Source organism: Melozone crissalis, unplaced genomic scaffold, assembly GCF_028551555.1.
Source record: "Melozone crissalis strain CALT ecotype California unplaced genomic scaffold, PUWL_Pcris_2 ptg000005l_1, whole genome shotgun sequence".
Taxonomy (NCBI): Eukaryota; Metazoa; Chordata; class Aves; order Passeriformes; family Passerellidae; genus Melozone; species Melozone crissalis.
The window spans coordinates 68,660,780-68,683,633 of NW_026535783.1; the positions used below are offsets into that span (position 1 = coordinate 68,660,780).

Below are 22,854 nucleotides of genomic sequence, written 5' to 3' on the forward strand. Positions count from 1 at the left end.
TTCTCATATTTAATTATTCATCTATGCAGAAGTACACTGGTTAGACATTCAATGAAATCTGCTTTAGTAGAGAAAGCCAGAACCCAACCACCTAATTTGTGTTATATAATAAGATGGGACATACCTTTCACTAGTTCAGAAAAGTCACCTTACTTAAAACTGACCCTTAAACAATGCCATTTACACAATTCTTTTATTTCTCCTTCATTCACAATTCTTTTATTTCTCCTTCTTTTATTTCTCCTTCATTCTCCTTTTATTTCCCCCCTCCTTAAGGAGGGGGGGGAAAAAAAAAAAAGGAAAAAAAAAGAAATGGAAAAAAAAGAAAAGGAAAATGGAAAGGGAAAGAAAAGGAAAGCCTCTGCTCTCACTTTTCTTGAGTGAAAGATCAGACCAGGTCAGCAAATAATTTATTATTTGCCCCTCCTGATGTAAAATTTGTGGCAGATTATAGTGTACTCTACATATTATAGTGGTAAACTGAAGACACTGCTGCTTCTTTTCTATTAAACCTTGTCTGCTTCACTTACCTAATTCCAAAGCTCTTGGTCTGAGATATTTATTTGTAAGTAAACCCAAATACCCATGGCTGGGAAGGAAACAAAACAGGTATCTCCAAATAGAGCACATAGCTACACTGTAGCAAGACAGATTGCTGACATGTATGCACAGAAAACAGAATAAAGCATATCCTCAGAGAGAATTTAAAATTTACAAATGCAGATAAATGGTTCCTTCAGCCTTTTGGTCCAGATTTGCAAGAGGTTATTCAAAGCAAAACAATTCAGAATTACTTGCTCTTGAACAATGAAATAAATTGAAATCTGTGGAAAACACTCGAAAGACTGTTTTATCCTCGAAAACTTCATCGCAAATCCCCTAACCTTAACGAAATCCATCCTCCTGCAGAGAAGTATTTAATAAAGTATTCTCTTCCAAAACAACTGCAAATTTAACAGTTGCCAAGTTGTTGGTTTGTTGGTTGGTTGGTTGGTTGGTTGGTTGGGATTTTTGTTTTGATTTTTTTTTTGACTCCTGAATACTAGCTCAGTTCTCCAAACACAAATAACTTCTCTTAAATCATAGTAGCAGAAGGTTGCCGCCTTGTGCATATCACTGCAGTACAGCCTTTAATTACATAATTCGAAAGTATTTTTCCCTCTTCATTTCGCATATAAGACTCGGTACAAATGAGCAATGAAGTAGGTATGCACGGAAATTACACATCTATGTGCTTTATTTCAAGCCTAAAAGGAAAAAGAAAGAGAAACAAAATTGAACAATTCTCTAGAGAAACTGATTCCGCTCCAAGATCTGCCACTGAGTCTCCAAGTGATGTCAAAGAAATCTTTTAACTCAAAATTTTTCCACTTTGCCATTCATAATGTAGTTCTCATTTGCTGATCAATCAAATTAGGATTCTGGGCCTATAAAAACTCATACAACACAAAAATAAAAAAACCCAGCATATACACAGAACATATGAAATGCTTCAACACCCTTGAAAATCATCTCTAGCTGTTTTAACTGAAGAAAACTTACGAAAACCAGTAAAAATTTAATTTCTCATGGTCTTGGTGCCTTAACTGTGGAGTGAGAATACGAACTTCTGGTGTTTCTGTGAAAAGTGATTTGATTTTTATTCATTTGAAGGCCTAAGACACAATTGGTGTGGGTGTCTTGAAATAAAACTAAGGAAAAAGTAGTCACTCTTTATGTAGAACAACACTTGAAAACTGGAATATGACCTAAATCATGCAAATGTGTAAGGAAAACAGTACAATGAAAGGTTATTTATTAATTTTCTCCATCCTCCAGTAAACAAGAAAAATCCTGTGGAAAGAAAAAGACGACACAGTCACTAATAATATCATTATGTGTGTAGAGAATTAAAATAAGGTTGCTGAGAAAATCTGTATTTTCCCAAAGATTTAAGCACTTGATCTTTTGTTGTAAATTCACCTATTCTAACTGCTTGATAGGCAATCAGCACATACACAAACCATGAAAGAACTCAACAAGGGTCAGAGGACTTCTGTTTGAAATACTGCCTTTATAAATATTAACAATCAATTCTCCACTAAATGATCAAATATGTTATTTTAAAAAGTTTATATTTAAAATTTAATATTTAAAATAGCAAGTGTGTAAAACCAGACCATTGATACTCTTAGTAAATGAAAGCCAGCAGAAACCCCCCCAAACTTCTGATCATGAAGACTAAAAACACCACCTTATGGCAATGGTGAGGATGACTTGAAACAGATATTAAGGAATTCATGTAAGTATTTCCCTCTGCCTTATACAGAGGTTCATAGCAAACAAGAACCTTTAAGCAAATTAATTTCTTTTTGACAATATAAAAAACCTATTATCTTGTAAAAACTGATTAAATTTTTACTTCAGTACAAAGCAAAGAATAATGTTTAACACATGTAACTGATTTTTTTGATACTGCAATCTACCATTAAATATGTAACTGTAAATTTTAAATTGAGTAAGTGTTCCTCTTTTTTGTACACTGAAGCTTCTGGCCTTCTGAATGTCTGTGGAGCAACACGTGTAATCAAAGTGGTTAGCAAGTTCTTCATATGTTGCAAATTTTTATTTAAGTACACCCACTTCAGATTAAGCCGGAACTCTATGATCTGTCATAAGGCTCACTTAGTATTAAGTACGTAATTCCTTGACATGAACAGGGTATGGTGTCTGCCTGTACACTTTCAACAGGGAATGGCATTGCAGCGACCTGATCTAGTTACCTGATTCTTCCAGACAAACTGGAATTCCATTGCTACAACTTAAAATGCTTCAAGCTAAGCACAGACATTAGCCATCAAGTTAAATCCAGCTGACCTCCATGGAAATTAGGCACATGAATAAGTGTTTGGTAACTTTATTCATTTGATACAAGCATCAATATTATTGCTTAGTAAGAAGATTGCAAGGCAAAGCTGTGAGTAGTGCAGCTATTCTAGAAGTAAATATTTACACAGCTTGTAAGTAAACCCTATCTCCTCCTAGCACACTGAGTTGTCAATGTAGAAGAATCTATCTCCTTAAAAGAGAATGAAATATATTGTAATGAGATATAACCATCATGTCTAGACTGTTCCTTCACAACAAATCTAGTTTTTAAATAACAATGTTATTATCTGCCACCTGCCTGTGCTAATAACTATGTAAAATGAGCTAACACAGATGCATTCACCTTATAAAAAGTAATCTGTCACAAACATGAGCCAATGACCTGTGCGTGCCTGAGTAACTATGTATAGGGCATCTAGACATTATTTTCAAGGGTTTATTTAGGCTACACATTTAAACTGTATGCACAAAATGTTCCCACATGGAAAAATATCAATATATCTTCACTTACACCGACAATAATAAACCACAGAAGGACCACTAAATCAAGATTTAAAGAGAGATGAAGAAGGCATGATTTAAGGCAAAATTTACAAGATTTGCTTTAAGTTGGGCAAGTCTTTTCTGGGCCTCTTTTCACTACCAACTCACCTCCTCATCAGCTCCTCTCTCATCTACCTTGGTTTTTTAAGGTCTACCTCCCATTTACCTTCAATGACCACATGCATCTCACTGAGGCAGTATACTGCCATGACTGACAAGGTGGAAAAAGATAAGGTAGAGCTTTTACCAAGCAGAATTTCAAGAGACATCTAGTAAAGCATGGGAGAGGCAGTCACTCAATCTGTAGCAACTTGGTCAGAAAAAAAAAAAAAGACTAAGCTGCTATCTGAGCAGTTTTGACCTGGCAGTTTTTAAGCCTACATCTACCATTTAAAAAAAATTACAGGTATACAGGCTGATCCCTTCAACTTCTGTGCCCATAAATTTCTGGATGCAAGAAGTTGCATTCCTGAGCTAGTTTTTGGAGCTGGTGCTCTATTCAATTTAGCAGCCTCCATCTTCTAGGCTTTTCTTCCAGTCCTGAAGCAAGCAACACTAACGTTGAAGGGATGAGCTTCATAGTAGCTCAATACGGCAGTTAATGTAGTACAACAAAGATCTGTGTGTAATGTAGTACAACAAAGATCTTGTAGTTACAGCAAAGATCTGTGGCACCACCTGAAATATTAGTGTAAGTGCCACAGAATTCAGGACACGTATCATGCAGGCCTATACAAAGAAATCCAGTGATGAACACAGGGAGCCTGCAGTCTCAATCAAAAGAACAGTGAGGTCATAGCAGTGTCTCAGCAGAACTGTTTCATTCACACTCACATGAAGATACTGGCTGTAAATACTGTTGTGTATCATGTCAGAACTCTAGCAGTTGTCTCCTGAGATAAATTGGCACCTGTTCCAAACATGAGACATCAAGTACAACACTGTCAACAGCATTACGTTACTACTACTGTTCCAGTGGCTAACATGGCTCCAATTCTAATCATCAATGCTACTGGAAATAGTGGGTCCCTAATTTCTGCCAGGTGACCATGAACTGAGTCCCTAGGCATTCCCATGCACACATGAGGGATGGGAAACCCAGAGCCTGGTGTCTGGCAGGTTGACTTTGATTCTGAATAGTGATTGTGCTTGGGAAAGCCTTTCATAGGAAGCATATGTTTCCTTGTCAGCACTTACTAAACAACAGAAGAGGGTTTCCTTGTTGAAAGAGAAAGGAAGGCAGAGAGGAAGGAGGAAAGAAGGAAGAAGGCAAGACATGGAAATGTTTATAGTCCAGCAAAATGCAATAATTTGGTTCATATAGTCATTAACAGCACCTCTGAATGATACCTTTCCATTTCTTTCATGAGTCCTCAAAGGCCTCTTCATATTCCACTGCAGTCCATTTCATTTCACGTTCCTTTAAGTGATCTGGACACAGCCGCTCGTACTTGAGAAGCTGACAGCAGAACATCATAAAATGCAGCATTTACAAGTCACAGACAGAAAGAAAACAAATGCCTTCCTAAGACAAAAAAACTGTATGTTGTAACACGCAACTACTTTATTGCTAAAAGTGCCAAAAGTATACTTAAATTTACAATAAAAGGGGACAAAATATATTAGCAGCAGTTCATCCATGCTCTACTGATAGTTGTTTATAACTGAAGGCTACTGTCCTCTCATGTTAGTCGGAGTTGCTTACAGAGGTTGCCTGCTTTGACTAAACCTTTCTTCACAGCAGCTTCACAGAATGGCTAGAGGGGACCTTTTTGGGGTTACACTGGCCATGGGGAAAAATCCACAAAATCCTAAATCAAATATGTTTCTTGAGTGCTTGGCTTGATAAGGAAGAGGAAGCCTGGCTGATTACAATTCAGCTTAGGAACTGCTGCTGAAGAGAAGTCCAAGATGTCTGACAGCAAATAGTCAAAATAAAGAAAAAAAAGAGTCTTGGGCTAGCAGCCATCTTAGCCAGAGTTAGTAGTAGAGTGTCAGGTGACGTATTTCAGAAGGAATATTTCACTGTTTGGCAATAACTCCAACAAAGTGGGCACTTGGTTTTGGCTGGTAATGTTAGTAGATGGATGCTCTGTCAATGATGATAGGATACCTGCCACACATCTTTGTCAGATATATCACTGACATTATTCAGAAATATCCTCAGGGGAAAAGCCTGTGAACACTTCTGTTTTTGCCATAGTTGGTAACAGAATTACTGAGATTCAGGCAATACAGGCTGAATGTTGACCCTCCTCCTGTATTTCTGCAACAGGCAAGGGAAACTCTCATCTTCTTCCCACAATCAACACTCCAGTGAATGTCTTGCTGGGGTCAGTTTATTCTGTAAACTTCACAATGGTGGAAGTAACTAAAAAATATTACTTTGCCATGCTAGTTAAGTTTTATAACACATCTATATCCTCCATATAACCTCTTACTGAGATTAAATAGCAACATAGGAACTAGATTCCTGATTACTAGCTAGGAAGAAAAGAGACACACTTGGAAGCCTTGATGCAGAATTTTTAAGGGGATGTTGCCTTTCAGTGTATGGGCATAGAGTCCCTGAGAAGTCTGCCACGAATATTTCTAGGATTAAGTATCATCAGTTTTGAAAAGTGCAAAGGACATTATTGACACATGCAGCAACAGTCAAAATAGGTCAGTCTATTTAACAACCCAAAATGGTGGTTGATCAAGGGCTAACCTTGGACAAAGCATATGCTCTCTTCTTTCACCCATTAAGAGTTGCAACTTCATAGTAAAGCATTAGCCAAGTTTATAATGCTTCTACATAAAAGGCTTGTAGTCCATTGTCAGTCTTAGACTTTAAGTAGTTTCTGAACAAAATATTCAAATTAATTCTGGAAATATGAAATTATTATCATCTTGCCATTTAACCACAGAAAGATTTTAAGAAGCTGTAGATTTAACTTTGCTGAATAAAACATATTCACACTAGCCTTCCCTTGCTTTTGCTCACTGGAGAATGGTACATATGCTACCCAAAACTGGACTTGTGTTTGCTGCAAGAAAAGAAACAAAAGACAATCCTAAATGTTTCAACAAGATTTTGCTGTGGAATGTCATATTCAAGACAAGTCTCACACCTTGGTATAAGGGGCATTGGTACATTTTTTTCACTATACTTTGTACTTAAGACCACAGTTGACGTGACAGAACAGTTACCACAGCAACAACACACAGATAAAACCCCAAAACTTGCGGTTTTAATAATAATTTTGCCCTTTTATGAATTTAGAAAGAAAACAAAACTGAATCTAACATGATTTTTAAAATTTTCATTTAAAATTTGAAACATTACAAATTATTTTATTTCTTATTTATGGTATCTAGTAATGCAAATGGGCAGAACAGCATTTACAATATTAAAAAATAAGGGAAATATTTCAGTTTCATAGGTACTGAAGACATGTATCAGCACCAAGGACAACAGAGTTTGCATTCAAATAAAAAAATAAATACCATATTTTATGATTTACAATTTTTTAATATGTCCTCCTTTAGCTTTCTTTTTCTTGAAACTTACCCCAACACAAGTGAATTTAAGGGTTTTTCTTGGGGACAGCTAGAGTTACCAATATTATAAATTAAAATCTTAATGACTATCTACTACTTATATCCAAAAGACTACAAATACTTCAGTTAAATCAATATCGCTACTGGTGTTCAGGTATTTCATGGTATGTTAGTGGAAAACATAAAAAACTGGACCAGAAGCACCACAGCTGCTTAGGCAAATAAGCCCTGGTCTTACATTGCCTCTGGGAAAATGAATGCTGTCATGTCCAGCTTGGACAGAACAAGGCCTAGAACATCTATCCTACTTGCAGATATAAAGCAGATGCGTACTCATATTAATTATGGGTACATTATTACCCATAATAATGTACCCATTATTAATACCCATATTAAATTTAGAGTCCTATTACCTGCATTTACTTTCTAGTATCAAATGGTTCTGAAGCTGCTACAAAATCTAAGGCTCTAAGTCAACTGAAGCTATTTAGAGAGTTAAAATTGAAAATTTAGTAACTTTTCTTTTATATGGATAGAGGAAGAAGGGAAATTATTTATACAACTCAAGACCAAAAGTATGACAGCTGCACAACCTTTGTATGTGTTTCCATCAGCATATACTCATAGAAACATAGAATCACAGAAGGCCCCAGATAACTGAAAGCTGGCTAACATCCCAATTTTCAAGAAGGGCAAGAGGAATGACCCTTGTAACCACCCACCTGTCAGCCTCACTTCAATGCCTGGCAAAATCTGGAGAAGATTATTCTGTGAGTTATTAAAAAATACCTGAAGGACATCACAGTCATCATTCACAGCCAGCATGGGTTCATGAGGAGAAAGTTCTTCTGATACCCATTCATTACAAGATTCTCCACCTCATCGATCAAGGGAAGACAGTTAATGTAATCATAGTTTTGGATTTCAGTAGTCATCAATGCTGTTTTTCACAGTGTCCTGGACAAAATGTCCAGCATTCAGCTGGATGAACACATCATCACAAGCACAGCAACTGGCTCGTGGGTTGGGCACAGTGGGTGACAATGAATAGGGTGACATGAGACTGGTGATCTGACACCAGTGGGGTTCGACTGCCCTCCATTCCAGACCCAGTACTCTTCAATGTCATCATAGATAACTTAGATGCAGGATTTGCAGGCATACTAAGCAGGCTTGTCAAAAACTATCTTGGGAGGTTGTTGTGGATCAACCTGGGCCAAATGGCAGGCACCAATGAAAGCTGTTCATTAATTTCCCTCTGCAGCTGGACACAGGAGAGAAAATATAACAAAGAGTTCAGGAGTTGAGATAAGGACCAGGAAAGACCCCTCATCAAATACCATCATGGGCAAAACAGGCTCAGCTTAGGGATATTAGGTGAATTTATTACTTACAAAAAAAAAAAAAAAATCAGAGCAAGATAATGAGAAGTAAAACAAGCCCTTAAAACCACCTTCACCCCACCCCTGCGTCTTTCTTATCTCTATCTCCTACCCCAGCAGTGCAAGGAGACGTGGAATGGGGGTTATGTTCAGCTCATCTCCTGTGGCTTCTCCTGCTGCTCAGGAAGAGAAGCCATTCCACTGATACATCATGGGGACTCTCCCAGTTCTCCGTGAACTTCTCTGATGTCACTCCATCTCACAAGCAACAGCTCTCTGCGAACTGCTGCAATGTGAGTCCACCCCACAGGCAGCTATCCTCCCCAAACTGCTGCAGTATGGGTCACTCCTCCCTGGGGTTGAAGTCCCTCAAGGAAAGGCTACTCCAGCACAGATCTCCCACAGGATCACAACTCCCTCCCAGACATCCACCTGCTTTGGTGAGGGCTCTTCCATGGGCTGCAGGTGGATCTCTGCATGCCCATGGACCTCCATGGGCTACAGGGACACAGCTGCTTCACCATGGTCTTCATCACAACCTGCAGATGAATCTCAGCTCCAGCACCTGGTGCACCTCCTCCATCTCCTCCTCCACTGACCTTATGGTCTGCATAGTTGGTCTTCTCACATGTTCTCATCCGGCTCTCCTCTGGCTGGAATTAAAACTGTTCAACAATTTTTTGTTTATCTTTCTTCTTAAATGTGTTATCACAGAGGCATTACCACCATTTTTAACTGGCCCAGGCTTGGCCAGCATGTTTATCTTTGTAGACACCAGGGATTGGCACTGCCGAACGTGACGGAAGCTTCTAGCACTTTCTCACAGGAGCCACCCCTGTAGCACCCCCTCCTACCAAAAACCAATGCAAAACCAATAGAAGAGAAAAGAAACTGAGGGTGTCTTGTTCAGACAAGATGGATCAATATAATGATCTTGAAAGAAGTGGCAGATCTGCAATAGAACAAAGCTCTTTTTACCCTTCACTATAGTTTCAGGGCAATAGGCTTAAAATTACTAGAAACAAAATTTAGATTTCATATCAGGAAAGGCAAAATTAAAGATCTGATAGAATGGACAGTGAAACTGGACAGTGAAACTTCGAATTAAATTTCACCACCTATCTGAGCAATCTTCTTACTGCAAGTGTACTATTAACTCTCAGAAACATCACAAAAATGCTGATGTATGTCTGCTTTGATTCAGCAGGTTTAATTTGTAAAATTTTATCTTTGAAAAACTGTGTTTTCTCTTTAGAAAGATGAGAGGCTTTTGGACTCTATCAGAGCACAGAATAAAAATGACTGTGTTTGGTCTGAATAGAAATCTACGAAGTCACACATCTCTTTTTGGACAATGCCCAAGGCAGGTAAAAGGAGTAACACCAGCGCAAACATATTCCCTATGAAATCTCCCAAGGCTCAAAATGTGGCAATCAGACCTTTCAATAATGTAATCTCTTGAAGAAGTTTCTTTAACATTCTTCATAAATGCCATTTACCTTACCTACAGACTTTTGACTGGATTTATTTTCTTTTTTTAAGAAAAAGCTGTGGAGTAATAAAGAATTTGTTTCTTAAAAATGAGTACTTCTTTATACAATGCATGATCCAGTCAGCTGGTGAACTGAAACTAACTTTTCTTTAAAACATGAACAATTAAATGCTTGGGTGAGAATGTGTACTTTTTCACCCTCTGTGTTTATGGACCAAGTTTACTGAAGCATGAATGAACGTTTCTATTAAAGAGGACTAAACTTAGGAAAGAAAATTGATAAACAAAGTGCCCATATACCTAGATTGATACAAATAGGTATCAAAAGGAACTGGCGTAACTTTTGAACCCAGACTACACCAACGTCCAACCTGAACTGCACAGGATGCAACCTCATTCCCATCCCCTTTCACTGGTCAGGAGAGACGACAGCATCTCCCACTCTGCTGCCCCTCTAGCCTGCTGCCTTCTCTTTTCCAAGCTGAACAAAGCAACAGTTGCCTGTCCTTCTCATATTATGGTGCTCAAAACAGAGCAGAGTGGGACAAGCCCCTCCCCTGCCCTTGCCCAGATGCACCCCAGGACACAGTTGGCCCTCCCCAAACTGCTGCAGTATGGGTCACTCCTCCCTGCGGTTGAAGTCCCTCAAGGAAAGGCTACTGCCTGCCAGGGTGCTGCTGACTCCTTTTCAACTTGCCATTAACTCAAATCCTCAGATATCTTTCTGCAGGGCTGCTCTTCAGCCTCTTGTCCCCCAGTTTGTATGTATTATTATCTCATTTCATTTGGAGAATCCGACACTTGCTCTTTTTTAAATTTCATACATCTGGTGATCCTGCTCTATAGTCTAATCAGATCTGTAAGGTCCCTCTACCCTTGAGCTCACAGCTCCTCCTAGATTAGTTGCAACAGCAAATTTACTTACTGTGCATTTGATTCATATGTCCACACTTAGGAAAACATTATATGTTGCATTTTATACAAAGCATACTGTCTTAAGCTTTGAAAAGGCTTATGTCAAAAATATAGGCTCATACTTTCCCAGCTGAAGAAATCAGGAAATTACACCCAAAAGATTTCATGATTTAAGAACTTTCCCTGTATCTTGTAGTAAAATCTTAAACTTATCCATCCATCCTGATAATACCTTGAAGAAATCTTCTTGTTTTATAATTTCTTAAAATAAGAATGTTTCAAGATGGAAACTAAATACCGTGCAAGCCACTTGGACAGAGAAAAATCACACAAAAATCTCATCAGACGACACCACCCCAGAGCGTTGGATCAATTCTGCAGAGGTTTAATAGATAACAGTTTGGAATACCATCATCAGTAGTACCATGAAACAAGATACCTGTAGCAAACAGAAGTCTATTCTGAAACTATGAAGCAGTCCACTCATACTGGGTCTTTTGAGGCTAAAGTTTTTCAGTTGGCTTACATATTAAAAGATTGTTCCTGGCTCTTACTGGTCAACACAAAAAATAAAAATGCTTTCTGCCTCTTCAGTCACATGGATTTCTCGTGCTTGGATTCCTTCATGGTATCACAGGGTGCCTGCTCCATTATCCTATCAATGCACTGAACTAATATATTCAGACTTGATCAGGAACTACATATTCTTGTGCAAGCTGTGCCTCAAATTACAGTAGCGAAGGAAAAAAAGTAACAAAGCCCTAACATACAGTAATAGATATGCTGTGATAGCCTTAATACTGTAAAACTTGTAAAAGTATCTTTAAACATTATTCTTTTTTCAATTTTCCAAGATTCTTCTCCACATTCCATCTTCTCTCTTCAGAAATTCAAGTTATTAAAAAAAAAATCTATCCTCTCTCCCAGTTTATTTCTCATTAAACTGGGGCTATCTCCTATCTTCAAGGAGTTTTACACCAGCAGATCACCTCACATTCTTTACTAGCCTATTAATATTTTAGTTCAAATGGGGATAAAATTTTCCATACACAGCTACTTAGTTACACATTTCATAATTACTTGTGGTCATTTTTTTAAAGTGATAAATAAACTTCAGTTCTGTTTATGTATGGGTCAGTTACTGGCCTCTGTGGGGGCATATTCTTTACCAAATTTTTGACAGTATGTCAGAACAGCTCTAAGAACAGCTTTTCAGAAGTAGATGGAAATGGTACTGATGGTGTTACCCCTATCAACAGAGGCTGTACATAACTCACAGCTGCAATTTCCAACAGTTAAGACCAAGATATACAAAACCATTATTATTTTCTTACGAGTGTCTGCAAATGCAATGACAACCAATTCAGCTACTTAAATTACATACAAGCTGAGTAAGGCCAAGGAAGCTTGCTCCATCAACCACATGGTATTGGACATATCAGAAATCAAAACTGTTCCTAAAACTCCATACCAGTCGTATGATTGCTTTACAGATGGTTTTCCTGTAAATAGAGCCTCATAATTTTGGAGGCATTGGTGAAAGAAGTCTCTATAAAATTTTTGAGAAAATTTGTGGCTGGTTTTAATTTTCCATCACAAAATTTGTTTGGAAACATAAACAATCTGCTCAATTTTATTTTTTTCTGCAGAAAAACATCAAAGTTTACCTGCAGCATATACAAGAGCTTAAAGATTGATTGCATTTCCAGTGATTTTAACTTGCTTAAACAGTTCAAATATCTGTGCATAACACCTCTTCAGAGTGGCTCAAAGCCTAGAAAGATTCTACAGGTTTGAATTCCAGGATGTCAGGAAGACAGTCTATACTTCTGAAAGATTTCACTTATGTTTAGTTTAACATTGATGGTCCCCTCTATATACGGAAACAGCATACTTTGCCTTCTATCATTCACGGTTCTCTCACCTGCAGTCTACAACCCAGTTATTCTTTACTAAGTCTCCACATTCCTCAACTAAGCAGTTCCAAGAATTAGTGTTGTAGTTCCATTTCAGTTTTATCTTTACATGTAAGCAGAAAAAAGTTAGATACAACAGGAAGCAAAATAAAACCTTACATTTATTATAAATACAATCTATTTCCTAGCTGTATGTGGCACGTGGGCAGCTGTAGGTGAAAATTACCTTGGGCGGCTGATTTGACCTCATCTGAGCTATTCTTAGTGCAGTAAGAAGGTTTCAATATAACAGATCAGTTGGCAGAAGTAAAGAAAATCTACAGCAGACTCCCTCCCCACCCTGTCACTGTTGAAATGACCTCAAAGAAAGGTACTCCAATTTTGTTCAAACACCAAGAGGGTGAAGAATCAGGAAAAATTATTCCTCTTTCCCTGTAACCCATAACTCAGGCACTTTTAGGATACATAGTCAACCCCACCAATACTGCTGTAGAAAGCTTATGCCTTGAAATATATGGATATAAGGAATTAGCAAAAAATTACACATTAATTCTAAACTAGAATTTGAACATTTTGTTTACATTATCAGGATTATGGTGGAAACTGCAACACATTTAAAAAAGTGTATCTTCCAGGTCTTAAAGACTGTTCTAATTTTTATGGCACTAGCCAAAAACTAAACAGAACTGCTCTGTGTTGACTACATTCATGAAAGTACTACCACACATTTCAGTAACAGCTGCTTCTGATGTCAGTGTTTCATTTTAGAGTTACAGAATATTTAGAATTTTCCCAAAGGCTTACCTCTGCTTCACTACAGGTCTGAATACTGACATCACACAGCAAGATCCTAAAGTCACTGAGCCACATCTGTTCACACAAGTTGAAGACAGATCTCACAAAAAATTAACTCAACAGTTGCAATAAGGAGTCTCAACAGCAAGAAGATGTTGCAATACCATGTTTTACATAATTATATTAATATCCCAAGTATCCTTAAAACGTATAGTGTTGGAGCATCATACTAAATGCTAGGAGCACTGTAAACACATTTTATTTTTTCACTGAAGTTTACATGAACAAAACATGTTAATTCAGTTGTTTAAATTCTCAACACAGAAGGCAGTGGTTTGGCTTTTTATTGGTAAACAGTAAATCATCTACTCAATAAAAATCGTGTTCTAACAATTCTGAGAAGTTCCACAGTGGCTTTATTTACTTACAATTTAATATCAGAAGAAAAAATTAACATTCCAGGTTACTGTAGGAAAAAAACTGTATACCATGCTTAATGGCATACAAGACTTCTAACAAGCAAAAAATACCCTGTTTTACAAGGATTCTCCATTTTAAATAGGTTTTTATCTTATCACAGTTAGTACTCTCTCCCCCTAAGCTACATATTGAGAATCTCTATATACAAAAAGATACAACAAATTGATACATTACTTATTGCAAGATATTAAGGATGCCAAAATACACAAATTAAATTAGTTCCCCCCACTTGCATACCCTCTTGCTTCTTATTTCTCCCATGAAGCAGTCTCCTTCTCTGGTTCTAAGATAAGGTTCTTTCAATGAAAGGCACGTACTTCTCTACAATAGAAGAAACAGATGCATTAATCTGAATGCCCTGTTTCAAGGTGAATTTAGCCTACATTTTTAAAGATGACACATTATGAAAGAACCCAGAGAGACGTGACATTTTATAATTAAATTTGACTGGAAAAACTCACAGTTACCATATTACTGTGAAGCAAAGTACCATAAACCTGCATTCATTTAGCCTTTCCAAATAGAGAGAAAACTCATTTACAAAAATAAAAAGGGATTTACCATGATGAATATATTTTTGAATCCTCAAGGCTCCTGAGTTCCTAGTGAAACTCTGGCAAGTCTTAGTAGCATTTCAGTTATGGAATACTACAAATAAATTGAGTAAATTTTTCTCCTTGTGACTTGCAGCACTGACCAAGTAGGTTCTATGTGAAGTCATAAAATGAGGATTGTAAACCAGTAGTGTGATATAAATTTGAAAAACAAACATGTGCTAATAGTATACTGTTCCTCTGTTAGCACGTATGTAAAGTTGTATTCGAGAGACCAAAGGCCAGAATTTCACACTTGGGCATTTAATAATAAGCTATTGAGCAAACTGGCTAAAACCCACTGTTTTGGTAAACAGCTGCAGCACAGAGACTAGTAACATGGATGATGATGACAGTGGGAGTACACTTAAATTGTGTCTATGCTACAGTGGAGGGCACTGGGGACCTTTTTTCATACAACTCCGAAAGAAAACAGCAACCCTTGAAAGCAGTAATGTATCTGGACACACTAACATTACTATGGTGATTTTTAGGAGAGAAGCCAGTTTCTCTACCTAGTCCTGCAAAGGGTCTAATACAGTTAACAGCTAACCCAAAATAAGCCTACAGGGATTTCTAATATAGGCATACTATTTAGAGTAGAGTATTACCTTAAAAAAAGCTTAATATTTGCAAGCAAGAAAAATGAAAACAGACCAGGTGCCACTACAGTCTTTTAACAGGTCACAAAGAAATTAGGAAAAAAGACATATTTTATATATAAAACAATACTTTTTTATATATACCAAAACTTGACTACTTTGGTGTCACTAACAAATATAAATTAACATGGAGATAAGAATTTCCTGTAACTGCTATGTTTTTTGGTGCCTTATATTACAAGGGAAAGAAACTTAAGCAGTAAATCAGCTCAACTGTTGAGTCTAAGTAAAGTAAAATTGCAACTGTTCTTTACTTAACAAAGCACTAAACTCAAAAAAATTTCATTTACCAAAAGCTTCTCTTCCTTGTTTCCAGGTTCCAGGCCTGACTATGTATTTAAGCTATCTTAAAAAAACCCCAATCAACCATAACTCTGAATTACTATAAATGTCAGAACAAAGTGTAATGACACCTCCCAAGAATATGTGAGTATCATTTTCATGATGTTGTCCTCAGCATCAAGTTTCTTTGCTTACTTAGGTATTTTGTATTCCCTTTGGCCATTGTGCTTAAGCAGCAACATGAAGACTGATTACTAAGCTTCAGTTCAGATGCAAACAGGTTGAAACAAGGGTGCAATAAATTACCTTATAAAGTACATTCCCAATCAAGATTAAAAAAATAAAATAATTCAAGCACTCTAGTTTTCAAACTATCCTCCCAGCAATGATGGATGTATCTTTGCAAAGTTTGAACACCATTTTATCAAGCTGCTGTACAGAGATTTGTGGAGTAAATTCACATTGTTCAGCCCTGCTTTCATCCTACCCATGAACACTACTTCAAATAAAAAGTAGCTCTTAAAATTTTATGAGCTTCTCCCCATAAAAGAGAACACAGGAAGATATCAATATACAAAAACAGAGAAAATTCACCATCTTCACTAAATCTAACTGAAGTCCTTGTTTTCCTGAGTTCCCAGTATCAAAACAAGAACTTCAATAATTTAGGCACAAACTTTCAGAGCACTATTGAAACAACAGTTTAGATACTTCTACTATGAAATACTTCAACAAATTTTTCTTCTCCTTCAAAATGAAGTATTTAGGAAACAGGAAGGCAGAAAAATCAGAAATAGGCTCTCCGAAAGTTGTAATTGTGTAATACTGTTTGTTAATGATGACTACCTAGATTATCATTTTACTTCCTGCTAAAAAATATAGCTGATACTCCTGTAAATAGGCATTTATAAAGAGTATCACATTAACTTATCAACAAATACCTTAACATCAACAAGTATGCTGAATTACAAGAGAAGCTAAAAGATTTAAGGAAGACATTGAGGGAATTCTTGGATATAATGTGACAATAGCAATTATATTTTACATATGTGTGAGTGTATACACATATGTAAATATATATATTATATATGTATAATAAATATATTATATATGTATAATATATATATATGTACTGGAACAAGACTAGTAACAAAGGGTAATGGTAAACGTCACATAATTTTAAAATGCAGAGGAATGCTAAGTAGAGATTCTCTAGCTATTTTAATCTATTGTATGGGAGAGAAAAAAACAAGAGAGGCTTCGACTTATGAGAACAATTAAATCAGAAAGATTCCCATTAAGGCGACAAAGTTAAAGAAGACTGAACATTTCTCTTCAAGTGCCGGAACTGCATACAAATTTCCTCCTGATAAACTGTAGAACACCTGACTCACTTTTAATCCGAGACATCATGTATTGCATTTATCCAACTTGCTTGAGATCTGAATCTGATTTCACATTAAGCAGTGTGAATCAATTACTTGTTGTGACTGGAAGAACTCGTCTGATCTCTTCTGATACTAACTTGACAATAGTCAAGTAGCCCTTACTATGAGCTATGACAATCCCATCAACTATTTTTACTGCATCTTCACACATGCAATGTGATGGCATTACTCAATAAGGAAAAATTTAAGTATGAATTGCATAAATTTAAATTTTAATTTATTATGTTTAAGGACACTAAGGAAACAGAATGAAAGCTCAAACAAAATTTGGGTTTGGAAGTTCAAACAAAATACAACAAAATTTTCCAGTATCTAAAAAATTTCCGAGAATAGCTTAAGAATACGAATCTTTCAGTGCAGCAGTACCAAATGTAAAATCTGGTGCAGGATCATCACCAGCTGCTGACTACTTTAGCCATAACAAAGAAGAATGAAGCAAAGCTGCTTGAAGGAGAACTCATAGGTGAAAATACACAGGAAAAACTGAGGAGCATTTAAATGAGGAAAAAAAAAAAAAGAAAAGAGAAAGATAAAAGCTAGCTGTTGACTTAACATTAACTTCAGCGACACTCTTTGTAACAAAAGTATCCTACCTTCCTCCGAATTTCTCTGGAACACACATGTTGAAGACAAATGGTGTTTATCTTCTTGCCCACTAAATTCTTGCCCATTTAAAATTCAAGTGATCTTGACATCCCTTCTCCAACTATGCATATGAAACAGAGTAGTGAGCTTTTTCAGAAAACTGCTTATCACCCACACTCCTTCACTTCTATGGCTAGAAGTACATTCAGGTTCTAAATACAAACCTTCGAGGATGGCTGGCATCAAACAGTGTTGTATCATCATCATCATCATCTTGTTCTAATGGAGTCAGCTCCATGTTTTCTATGTTCATATCCAAAACTCCATATCTTCGGGTTTTTCTATTTTGCCTTCTGAGCCTGAAAAGTATTTTAGAACATTCAAGTAATGGAAATCTTTTCCTACTTTCTGATCCAATAATGTAAAATACTGCTATATTGATAATTAGAGTAAGTTTTCTAAAACCTATGACAAGCGTACACACTTAGCTCTATGAAATTCAGAGGTCAGAAAATTTTAAGCGTCAACAGTTTACATGAAATTATTAAGGCCACTAAGAGTGTCATCTGTAGTTTTGTACAGGATTAATGCAGTGAATACAAAATGGCACTTAGCATCTAAATATAAGAGCCACATAAAAAAATATGCAAAAGCATACTTCAAACATACTTCTACTGAGAAAAAAATTGCTTTGCTACATATTCTCTATGTGTCTTACACATCTGTAAATAATAGCAGATCAAATCAGGTAGAAACCAAACACAGCTATATAGCAAAGCTATAACTTGTAACAAAAGTAATGGCTGACACTAGAAATTTTTATTATAATTTGTGACCTTTTTTTATAGATATCAAGTTTTAAAAATTGCCTATAATTACACTTTTGAATAAGACAGATCTTGTAGAGTCAATGTCTTGTCTGCTTCACAAAGTATGGAAGGAAGAGGCAGTAATTCCTCTTTTCAGGATTAAGGCACAGTGCTTATCATAGACAAGCAGACTGTGCATCTGCTTTTGTCACTCTCCACAGTTTTGCTGCATGGGCCTGGATCCCCTGTGCATCAGTCACACAATGAACCATTCCATTTGACTTTCCAGAACTACTCTTTAACTCATGGAACAAGCCTTGCTGAAGTTCCAGAGCTCAGACCAATAGCCACTCACCAAACACTGTGCAAAGACATCTGTTTACAGAATGCTGACAGAGTCATTTTCAGTAACTGGCTAACAATTACATGAAAGCTATAGGACTTAAAAAAAAGGGAAATAATTTGTGTCTAGGTACTTAGTGCTAAACACAAAGGTGGTAACAGGTCATTCATTTAGAAAATCCAGAATTTGCAACCTTAAGCTAGGTGCCTACCAAACATGTTTACAACATTCAGGAACTTCAACACAGAGTATTTCCGAGCGAATATAAAAAAAATTACTAATATATTACAATATTCTAGTATTGCTATAATACTACGCATAATACATTATATTATTGTATACTGTGCATAGTGACCTCTCTGTCCCACATTTAGGGAGCATTTTACCTATCTTGTAAGAGGTATCAAATACAATACTGAGATTCTCAGCTTCCAATCCTGTCCTGAAACTCCAGTCTACCTTGAAAGAACACACAACAGCATTCAATCTTGGTTTATCTTTTCACTATACTATAAAATATAGTATATCTTTTATATATACCAAACTATAAAATATATCTCCTTTTGGAATTGAGAAGTAAATGTAACCTTGTAAGAATGGGAAAGAGGAAAGAGGTAAAGTACATACCATTCTTCAAAGTTCTCAAATTTCTGATGTTATAAGAAATAATCAACACGGCCATTTCCTCCACTCTCAACTGACATGAAAATGCAGCAACTATTATCCCAGGCATTTAACTGCTTTAGACCAGAACAAAATACCCAGCTTTTTCATTTAAAGCTGACTACTACCAAAACCAAAATTTTCACCTTTCAGTCCAAGACATAGTCCCTTCCAAGTTCTTCATTTATTTCATCTGTTCTTTATTCCTCAACATAGAAAGAAGTTGTACACTACAAAGCACCAAGTAGAACAAAATTCTAAAACTTTTAAGATAACAGTATGATGAAAAATAGGGTTGTTTCTTACATATTGTGCCTTTTGGTTTTCACTAAAGTAGAGGTTAAGCAATTGGAACTAGGACAAGCATTGTGGATATCCTAGCAGATAAGAAACTATTTTAAACACATACACAAAAAAAGAAATTAAGAAGAGGTAGTACATGCTATTCATACAGTCAGTATTTCTGTCAATCTCACTTTACATTTTATCTTTTCCCCTTAATGGGTTAAAATGGAAAGTGAGTAGCTACTGTGATTTAAGAGTGACCTAAGACAATTATAGCAAATGTCTAGATGGTAGAAAAAGCAAATAAAACTTATCACAAAGCTATCACAGATTTTAGATTCAAGCAAATCCTGTTGAAAAAAGATACACTAATTACTTGAGACTCAAACCCTTCTCTATCTAAGTAGTAGTTTAAAAATTACAGCAACAGGAATACTGGAGATGCTTATGCAACATGCATGTATGCTCACAGCCATGACTCTAAAGCAGTGTCCTGAGTGTTAACAAAAGATCTTCTACTCTGTGACTGTCAACTGCTCAGTTGGAAGGGACCTACAACTACTATCAAGTCAACTGCCTGATCAACCCAAAATTTAAAGCATGATACCATGGGTATTGTCCAAATGCATCTTAAACACTGATCCCCTTTCTAAGAAGCTTGTTCCAGTCACTGACCACCCTGCCAGTAAAAAAATGCTTCCTAACATCCAATTTATACCTCTCTTGGTGCAACTATGAATCATTCCCATGCATCCTGTAGATGGATGTCAGCAGGAAGGGATAAGCATCTCCTTCCTCAGGGATCATGGGAACCTCAGGGAGCAATGAGGTCACCGCTCAGGCCTTTTCTATTCCAAAGTAGACCAACTCAATCCTCAGCCGCTCCTCAACAGGACAGGCCTTCCAACTCTTTAATCAGCTTGGTTCCCCAGTCTGGTTGTATTCATGTGCCTTGGTGTGCTACTTACTCTGCACACCGTTACTCACAAGAAGGCCATGACAATGTTGAATAAAGTTGGACAATCTCCTCCCTTGACTGTTTAGTTGTGCTTTGTGAGAACCACCCAAGGGTGAAGTTGCACATGTTGGCTCATATTTGAGCTTGCTGTCAGCTTGAGATCCCTCTATGCATGGCTGCTCTGCAGGCGCTTCTCTCCCACGTAAAACCAGTGTCCCGCTTTTGTTCTTGTTATATGTCCTGCCACTGGTAAATGCCCAATGCGCCAATCTATCTAGATCCCTATGCAAGGCCTCTCACACCTTGAGAGAGCCTACTGCACCTCCCAGTTTGGCATCATCCACAAAGTTGCTAATTGCCAATTCAACTCCTGTCTCCAGATAAGAGTACTGAGCAAAGCTGGCCCTAGAACTGAGCACTGAGGAGCAACACTGGTGACTGGGCACCAGCCTGATGCACTGATCCTCACTACAACCCTATAAGCCCTGTCATTCAGCTGTCTCTTCTACCAGTGCACCGCAAATTTACTCACCCCACAGCCGCAGAACTTGTCCAGAAGGATACTGTGAAGAACAGCACCAAAAGCCTTACTAAAATCCAGAAATGCTACACTCATTTTCTTCCCTTCATCCACTGGGCTGGCAGCTTGATAGAAATTTTGCAAAAAGTTTTTATGTCTTACAATAAGATATGTCCTCATGCCAAGGAAACCTATCCGAAAAAATGGGTCATTTGCACTTAATCCTTATATTTCTTATATAACCACTGCAAGAACATTTCAGCTACAAGTTCAAATTCAAAAATATGCAATTTACCTATTCTAAAGTTCAGAAGCAAGATGCCACAGAATTACAGAATAATGTGAATAAAGTAAAGCTTCCAGTTTACAGTAGCACCTAGAAGGCAGCACTCTAGTTGCAAATGCAGAACAGCATCCTACTACCAAAACCAGAATATCAAGTAACTACCACTCATCCAGAACATAATGACAATAGATGATCATTTTCCTCTCCAGCTCCTCCAATGACAGACTTTTATGTATTTATTTATTTGGCCTTTCAACAGCACTACTCACATCTCCAAATCCAACAGGCTGGTGTTACAAGACACACTAACACCGATAACTGCCCTCAAGGCTTCTCAAGAGTGATTTGCAAGATGCATGGAACAATCAAAATATCCTAGTTTACTTGGACTGCATATCTTAGTACATGACATACAAAAAACAGTCCTTCAACTGCCTTTCTAAACTAAATGATGCAGATATTAGACACAATGGGTATATCTAAATGTAATGAAAAGTACATGGAGAACTTGCTCCATAACTGAGGTGCTTTATGCATAATCATATATTTGGGCATTGCTCTGAAGAATTCAAGTTATTAAAGCATGAGAGAGAGAAGTAAAACTACCAGGACCTAAAAAAAAATACAGGGACAAACACTGTGCAAGCACTGAGCTACATGGAGAGTATTTTCCATGAGAAACAGAAAGGCAGCTAAGTGGTAGCAAGCTTCATAAGCTTTCTTTAAAAGACACAAAATAGATTAATTTAACTGTGAAAGAAAGCATAGAAGAAAACTGTTTATTGACAAAGGAGGGGAGGACAACTTTGGTAGTTTGGCGATACAGAAGTTTGCAAACTGGTCAAAAATCACTCTAAGAACAAACAAAGTAAATTTAGGTGGGCTGACGGATGCCAGCAGTGACAAGTCCACCCGAAGGGCACAGGATGGAGACGGGAAAGGCCCAACAATGATGCGCGGTTCTCGGCGACGTGAGCCGAGCAGACCGAACTGCTCCCCGCCCACACCGGGGAGGCGGTACCGGGAGCTTCCCAGAGCAGTCTGGCGCTACTGACCGGCCCCTCAGGAGGCGCGGGGCCGACACGCTCCGGAGCCCCAGCCGCGTAGCTGCGGCCCCCGCGCCCACACGCCCGCTCATCGCCCTCACCGCACGGTCCGGATCACGAAGTAGACGATGAGGGCGGCGCTGGCCAGAACCAGCACGGACAGGGCGCGCTGGGTCATGGGCTGGCCCTGCTCGGGCGGCGCCGACACCTCGGCCAGGCGGCTGCTGCTGCTACTACTGTTGCTGCTGCTACGCGTGGAGGCCCCGCTGGCCGCCTCCGTTGAGCGTGGGGAAGCGGTGGTGGCGTCCCGGGGGCGAGGGGCCGCAGCCTCCGCGCAGCGGGCGGCCTCCAGCAGCACCAGCAACACCAGCAGCGGCCCCACCAAGAGCTGCGGCAGCGTCGGCGACCGCATCTCTCCCTGCCTCCCGCCCACTACGGCC

General features: G+C 37.9%; 1 protein-coding gene across 2 annotated transcripts; it reads right to left on the minus strand.

The window, feature by feature from the left end:
• Positions 1 to 1,346: 1,346 nt before the first annotated feature.
• Positions 1,347 to 22,826, minus strand: FAM174A (family with sequence similarity 174 member A). 2 transcript variants are annotated; one of them, XM_054283114.1, is made up of 3 exons: positions 22,516 to 22,826; positions 17,729 to 17,863; positions 1,347 to 1,833 (listed from the first exon to the last, which is right to left on the minus strand). In XM_054283114.1, exons 1-3 carry the CDS (start codon positions 22,824 to 22,826, stop codon positions 1,791 to 1,793), a joined length of 489 nt encoding a protein of 162 aa, XP_054139089.1. In that variant the 3' UTR covers positions 1,347 to 1,790. The 2 variants fall into 2 exon arrangements, with proteins under 2 accessions (XP_054139089.1, XP_054139098.1); XM_054283123.1 differs by lacking the exon at positions 1,347 to 1,833 and adding an exon at positions 12,383 to 14,255.
• Positions 22,827 to 22,854: the final 28 nt, after the last annotated feature.

Bases quoted from the DNA above. Each gene is read 5' to 3' on its own strand.
- FAM174A (XM_054283114.1), bottom strand. From the start codon at position 22,826: ATGCGGTCGCCGACGCTGCCGCAGCTCTTGGTGGGGCCGCTGCTGGTG. The intron at 17,864-22,515 runs GTGAGGGCGATG...AATACTTTTCAG, and splicing joins TTCGTGATCCGGACCGTGCG to GCTCAGAAGGCAAAATAGAA. The intron at 1,834-17,728 runs GTTTGTATTTAG...TTCTTTCCACAG, and splicing joins GATGCCAGCCATCCTCGAAG to GATTTTTCTTGTTTACTGGA.